Genomic DNA, 7,170 nt, shown 5'->3' with positions numbered 1-7,170 from the left:
AATATTGTTGATCTGGGTTTGCATTGTGTTGAACAATGGGTGGAGGAGAAGTATTGGTGAAAGTGGCAGGGATAATATCGTCCTTTTATATTCTAGAATCAATTTTATTTATATGCTTGAAAATTTTTTTTCACCCAATTTTTCTATTACATGCACCAAACCTACTTTTAAATTTAATTTCTTTATTTTTCTAGTTTCAATTCTATTTTTTTTTCAATTCCATTTTTATCAAAATGCTTCCGGCAAACCAAATAGAACATAAGAAGGTCAAAGCAGAAAATTCGTAGAACATTAAATATCAATGTGCACTCAACAAATTCTACCACGCATGCAACCTAAAAACAAAACATCAAGGGGCTCGGAACACGCTATCAAATTTTTTTTTTTTTTTTGATATCAACATGCTATCTAAAATTACATGAACATAACATAACAAATAATGACTTCTTTCAATGAATTGGGCTAGTGACACTCCAGCCCAAATAAACAAATTCAAAAAAAAAAAAAAGATACCAACCATCGCCCACTGGCTCACTCACTTCTTGTCATTCATTAGGCAAGGATTCTCTCCTCTCTTTCCATCTTTTCCGCTTATTCTTAATTTTGTAACCATTAAATCATTTGAATTTTATTTTGTTATAATATTTTTTAATTGTTTATATTAAATTTTGATAGTTTGAATTTTATCATTTATATTTTTTATAATTTAATATTTTAGTAATAATGTCATAAGAAATTTTTTTTTGACCAAAAACAATGTCATAAGAAATTAAATTTGAGAAAAGAAAGGAAAATGCGGAAGAGAAGACTAGAGAATCATTGTCCCACACTCCCGAGTCCTAATCGTATCTGCTCTCGGTTTCAGTTTCAGTTTCGTAACCCACGTGCGATGCCAACACAGTACTCCTGACGTCAACAATGTGGTCGTCCTCGGCGACGGACTCGGAACAGCCGTCGCCGAATCTCATCCCCTCCCTCCCGGACGACGTCGCTTTGAACTGCTTGGCTCGCGTTCCTCGTTCCCAACACTTATCCCTGTCGCTCGTTTCCAAACCCTTCCGCTCCCTCCTCTCTTCGTCCGTCTTCTTCAACGTTCGTTCTCTGCTTCAATGTAGGGAACACGTTCTTTACCTGGCTCTGCGCCCTCATGGTCCCGATGGTCATCTTCTATGGTTCTCTCTCCATCGGAACACTCTCAGTTCTTCACGCCCAAACCTCCTCGTTCCTATTACACCCATGCCCACCTCTTATGCCGGATCAGCTTATGCAGTCATCGGCTACAATATTTACGTTATCGGCGGTTCTATCGACAACATCCCTTCCCCGCATGTATGGATCCTCGATTGCCGATTTAATACGTGGCAGCCCGGCCCTAGCATGAGCGTCGGCCGTGAGTTCGCAGCCGCGGCCGTTGTCGATGGGAAGATTTATGTCATGGGAGGCTGCGTCGCTGATACTTGGGCCAGATCGACGAATTGGGCTGAGGTACTCGATCCGGCGAAGGGTAAGTGGGATCCGGTTCCAAGTCCTGTTGATTTCCGGTGGAAATGGATGCATGCGTGCGCGGTCGTGGATGGTAAGGTTCATGCCATGGCCGATCGCGGTGGGGTTGTGTATGACACACGGAATGAGGTTTGGGAAAGCGTTGGGATTGAGCTTGATCTGGGATGGAAAGGGAGGGCAAGCGTGGTGAATGATGTTTTATATTGCTACGATTATCTAGGGAATATCAAGGGATTTTATATGAAGAAAGGTTTTTGGAAGGATGTGAGAGGCTTGAAAAAGGACTTGCCGAAGTTTCTGTGTGGGGCAACCATGTGTGATGTTGGTGGGAAATTGCATGTGCTATGGGAAGAAAAGATTGGGAAAGAAATTCATATTTGGTGTGCCGGAATTGAGGTGACTAAAAATGAAGAAGATGAATTATGGGGCAAAATTGCTTGGTCTGATAAAGTTCTCACAGTCAATAAAGGGTCGTCAATGGTGTATTGTACAGGAGTTCCGTTGTGAATTGATTATGAGCTTGTGTTTGGTAATGAGGTATGACATCCTTGAATTTAGTTCTTTGTTTCCTCCCGAAACTATTCGTGGTTTTGTACTTTTGTTCTATTGATATTTTCCCTTCGATTATCTTCTTTGTTTTAAGGGGGGGGGGGAAGAGGGGCTATGATTGGATATCGTATCTACTTAGTTGTTTTTTTTTTTGGATGTTTAATGTGAAAAGGATTGCTAACCTATATTCCGTGGTGGAGTGGGTTAGAAGTTAGATGAGAAGTTTCAATTTCTAGTTGAAGGAAATTAAGGCTCAGAAAATTTGAATGGTTATGAGGAAAAGCAATATTTAGATAGCATCCATGTCTCTCAATCAGATGGTGTCTTGAAATTTGTGTGTAGGTGAGAAATGGTTTAATGCCTTGTTTCGTCTACCCTTTTTTTTTTTTTCCATTTTCCTTTCTTTCTTGAATTGTTGTTTTAAAAAAGTAAATCATACTGACTTCTCTGTTTGTTTTTTTAGGTGTGCACAATATACATTTGATAAAACAAAATTTTTCGTTGTACCATGATATAATTTCAAATTTTCCATTGTCTTGTCTATATAGTGGTTGTTTGTTGAATAATATGCCCTCCAGTATAAACATTTTCAGTGGCGATTGTTAGATGGTGCTGATGGTCCAAGCCAATTCAATATTGGTTTCATTTAATCTGATTTACTTGTTAATATTTTATTTTGAGTTAAGGTGCAATTTTGCTCTCGAATATCACATGAGGCTCAATTTTTGTCCTTAACTTTTAAAAAGTGCAAAGTTCCCTTGACTTTCAGAAACAGAGCAATGTTGCCCCATCAAAATGATTGACTGTTGTTGATCGACTATACTGAGGTGTCATGCCAATGTGGCATCCACCTCACCTTTTTTCACTCTGGATTTAAACTCTGCTTGTGTGGCATCCAAACATGGGCACTGAGCCAGCTTCTGCAAAAGCACCAGAAGAAGATCCAGCGAAGGAGATGAGCAAAAGCAACACTATGGGTAGCATTCAATAAGCCGATACGCGTACATAAGCTCACTAAAAATAAGCTTTGGTTAATGCAATTAATTACTGAACCTTGCTGGAAAGCAGAACGGCAAGTGCATTTGTCTTAGGGAGGAAGAAAGATTAAGATTTTTGTGGAAGATGACGCAGCTTATAATTGCAGGCAAACGTCTGCTTCTTCCTTCAAACACAATGTTTTGAGATCCATATATGTGGGGTGTGGAGATAGGGTCTTCTCCGGCAATATCTTTGAGAGAGATCCAGATCTGTTGGTTTGTTGTCATCATATGTCACCTCCGCTTACACTTTAGCTCTCTCCAACTCCTAGCTCTTATTCTTTGGCCTCGCCCACAACTTCTCTCTTCTTGTCCTTCACTCTCTCCCCCGTGTTTGACTCTTAGCTAACCTCCATCTTCTATCCTCTTGCCATTGATGTATTGTAGGTCAAATTCGCTAGAGAATCTCTCACATCTTCCTTTTGTGCTTCTCCATTGCATATAAAATTCCATTTTAAGTAAAACAATTAAGCCTTGGAATCCAAAATATCAAATTAATCAACAATTGTGACAGATTGAACCGTCCTACATATGAATAGTAGGAGGTTGGGGTGAAAGGAGAACCTTGAGGCCTTGTGTGGAGGCTTTGAATCTTCACCTTTTAAAGCTTGAATGGTTTATTAGCTATCATGGATTACAGAATAGTGCCTATTGGAGGTGCATTAGATGGTGCGAGGAGAAGCTCTTGCTCGATGTTGCAGCTTTGAAATGGATTGATTGATCAAGACAAAACTAACAGTCAAACATTTTGATATGTTAAAATTAGATGGCATTGCTCTGTTTTTAAAAGATTAGGGGGGACATTGTACTTTTTAAGGGTTAAGGATGCACCTTGTGATACTTTGGGGGAGACTTGCACCTTAACCCTTTTATCTTCTTAGTATCTTTCATTTAATGTAGGAGATTAGAATCATATTTGATGTGATCTGATATCTAGAATTTAAATTCCAGATTCTGTTTGATTGTACAAACCCTATATCTCCCTCTATATGTATCCTATGATGCTATGATTGAAAGTTGAAGCTGAGAAATCAATTGCTCAGCTGATTTTATCAGCAATATTTTAAAATTGATCATATTAGTTTGGGTTGGGCCCAAAAATAAGCATATGAAGATTGCACATGTTGTCCAATCAGGTCTTGCCGGACCTGATCTTATTTTTATTTTTAGAAAGCCATTTTTAATCCATATATCAATCATCATCAATATATATACATATATATAAAAGTATGGCTCATACTTTGAACTCTGCTGAAAAAGACAGGAAGATGTTTCTGATTTTTATGAAATAGTTATTATCCTAAAAAGTGGCCTAACTATTCTGTAAAACTAATCTAGTCCAATCTGATGCCAAACTTTGGGGCCATGAATCAACCTAAATTAATATTCACCCCGATTTATGAACATTTTTACGAATAGAGTTGGTTTGTGCCAAAAGGATATAGGTAAAGCCTATGTGTCTTGGTTTATTCCTATAAACTCCCACCCTCCCTCCTTTTTTTTTTAAAAAAAAAATATTTTTATTAGGGAGTTGCATACATTTACTTCTAGGTTATTTTATAATTATTATGCAAAATTTCAATAAGCTCATTTCATGCGTACCAAATATAACCTAACTTGTACAATGTAGTCTATGCATATATATAAAAAACCAAAGGCTATCATACTAACCATACTAGGGGACTAGAGCAGAAAGAGCAGGATCCAAAAATAAGACTGTCCTGCACCAAGAATCTACAGCTTAGTGATCAAGGCAATGAGGACAAAGCATTAGATTCCCTATAAACATGGTCCAGGATGACTATCTAGTTGCACGTGAGCAGACCTTGAGCTTCCTTAATGGTATTCACCAGACGGTGGTACTTGCTTCAGTCTCTGGTTATCAGTGTGAGATTGCTTCCACCAAATCAACTGTAGAACACTAGTTTCTTAATGCCAGAATTCTGCCAATATTCCTGCCAATTTTATGTCCTCTTGCAATAGCCAATAGCCTTTAGTGGTCCTGCATCATCCCTCTTCCAGTAGCTTCCCTTTCGGCATCAACTGATTCATCAACATAAATTCAAAACTAGCATTGGGGGTCCCAATTCTTGATCTCAGACTTGTTTACCAGTTCTGTGCATTTTCTTCGCTTCAGTCTGGGTGCATCTATAGCTTAGTTGCTCCTTACTGTGTCGGAAACTTTATTGCATCATTCTGACAAAAGGTTCCAACAGTCTTGAGCGAATACTTTTTTTCCACTCCAGCCTACTAGCTCTCCTTCTTATGGCTTCCTTCCTTGCATTTCATAGGGATCCCGTTCTGCTGATCGTGGGAGGAAAAGGCATCATAAGTATGTTTGACAAGGTCACACTAGACTTCTCTTGCTGTAATCTCGGAGGATATGCATCATTTTTTCATGGGATTCACAACCACCTGAGCAGAGATCATCCACTTGAACCCCATCTGGGAAGCTTTTGCGCTCGGTTTTTGGCAGGAAGCCAATGAATAGTTTTAACTTCTCATATGTAGGACAATCCCATATCACTCTCCAAATCATAATTTAGTGTATCAACTTATATTATCATACTTAAAACAACATACATCATATATTGTATAAACATGTATTATCAAACTTAAAACAACATACTAAAATAAGTATATCTCTAGTGTTTTATTGACTAATGGCTGGAGCTCCATGGAGTCTTGTTTTCATGCCTGCTCCGTCCCTCTAAGCTTGTGACTCAGAAGGGGGCTTCTTTTTTCCTTTTCGTTTTCTGTTTAATTCCAATCTTCTAATCTTGCTGCGCAGCAGAGAAGCAGCAACTCTTGCTTTTGTTTTCAGTTAAATGGTTAAGAGGTCATACATGTGGTCAATATCAATAATCAAGTGGAATAGTTGATTGTCTCCACTTTTTTTATGCCAGCTTTTGAGCTTCTGCCCTTGTAGTTTAAAGCATTGATAGCAGTGATAGTGAACCCCGAAGGCACAGAGTGCCTCTTCGTTGTTCATTGGATATAACTACTCTTGTGTATTCTGTGGCCTGTCTTTTGGAGGAATGACGATGAGCGAATGTGCTTAGCACAATGAAGACTTGAGTATAGGGTCATTTTCAGTCATGAGTCATAATGCTTTTCTCACTGCTGGACTGTAATTTATTTTGTCTTGAACGTGTATAAATAACGTCATCTTGGTAAAAAGGTTTTGTCCCCATTTAGTTATATATTTATTTGATAAAATTTTGACTCCATTTATTGTTTGCAATGTGTAATGTCTTCTGGACTCTGATATATTCTCTGCAGCATGAATCAATGACTTAGTATTGTAAGTGGGGATTGATTCTTATTTGGCCTAGATTGATCTTTGCTTCATTGCACTGAAAAATTTCCTTGATTGCAGGGTGAGGAAGTGACATGGCAGATCTTTCTTGATAGCATCGCATCTTTGCAATTTTATAGAATCGCTTTGTCATCGTTCCTTTCTCGAGCTTAGATTTGTATATAGATGGCATTACGTGTTGCTCTGCATTCTGTTAATTTATTCTAGCTCGTTGCATGTACAGCGGTTTATATTAAATAAATGCTGCTAAATGATTGACCAATACAGCGTGCTGTTTTCCCAATTTCCATGATAAATGAAATTTGCCAATGTTAAATGAGTCAATTAAAAAATATTTATGGTGTTGCTGTGGACAGTGATGTCCAAATGATAGATAATAATATTCTAATCGAATCTTAGTTTGATCAATTGCTCTACTCTTTTCTGATGGCTAGAAGAAAAAAGCTACTGCTGTGTTGTGTGGTGTTGGAAGTGGCTGGGCGCTTCTTTTCAGCACTCTCTTGCTTGATTTGAATGGAGGGGAAATTGTAAAGAAAATTGGGAAGAGATAAATTTAATAAGGAAAATTTTCATAAATAATATTTTAAAAACTTTTTTTCTTCCAGTCCTCCCATGTTTCTTCCCATCCAAATTAAGGGTCCAAGTTTGCAATCTATGCCTTTCGTTGCACTGTCGGTTTGGTTTAATGTCATAAGCAATGATAATTCATATTGCCTTGCCTAAAGGTGGGAATAAGTTAGGTCTTTAATAGGAGTTTGCAGT

General features: G+C 38.1%; 1 protein-coding gene across 2 annotated transcripts; it reads left to right on the top strand.

The window, feature by feature from the left end:
* The first annotated feature begins 804 nt into the window (after positions 1-804).
* On the top strand, positions 805-6,742 carry LOC129295851 (F-box/kelch-repeat protein SKIP6-like). Of its 2 annotated transcripts, none has more exons than XM_054934441.1 (2): positions 805-2,040; positions 5,381-6,300. In XM_054934441.1, exon 1 carries the CDS (start codon positions 919-921, stop codon positions 2,008-2,010), a length of 1,092 nt encoding a protein of 363 aa, XP_054790416.1. In that variant the 5' UTR covers positions 805-918; the 3' UTR covers positions 2,011-2,040; positions 5,381-6,300. The 2 variants fall into 2 exon arrangements, with proteins under 2 accessions (XP_054790416.1, XP_054790415.1); XM_054934440.1 differs by lacking the exon at positions 5,381-6,300 and adding an exon at positions 6,469-6,742 and having other exon boundaries at positions 806-2,040.
* The last annotated feature ends 428 nt before the right edge of the window (positions 6,743-7,170 follow it).

Source organism: Prosopis cineraria, unplaced genomic scaffold, assembly GCF_029017545.1.
Source record: "Prosopis cineraria cultivar Desert tree isolate PC_DT_omini unplaced genomic scaffold, ASM2901754v1 PC202, whole genome shotgun sequence".
NCBI classification, from domain to species: domain Eukaryota; kingdom Viridiplantae; phylum Streptophyta; class Magnoliopsida; order Fabales; family Fabaceae; genus Prosopis; species Prosopis cineraria.
The sequence above is the reverse complement of the archived record's forward strand: the minus strand, read 5'-3'. Positions and strand labels throughout refer to the sequence as shown.

Coding starts and splice junctions, on each gene's coding strand:
- LOC129295851 (XM_054934440.1), top strand. CDS start 919: ATGTGGTCGTCCTCGGCGACGGACTCGGAACAGCCGTCGCCGAATCTC.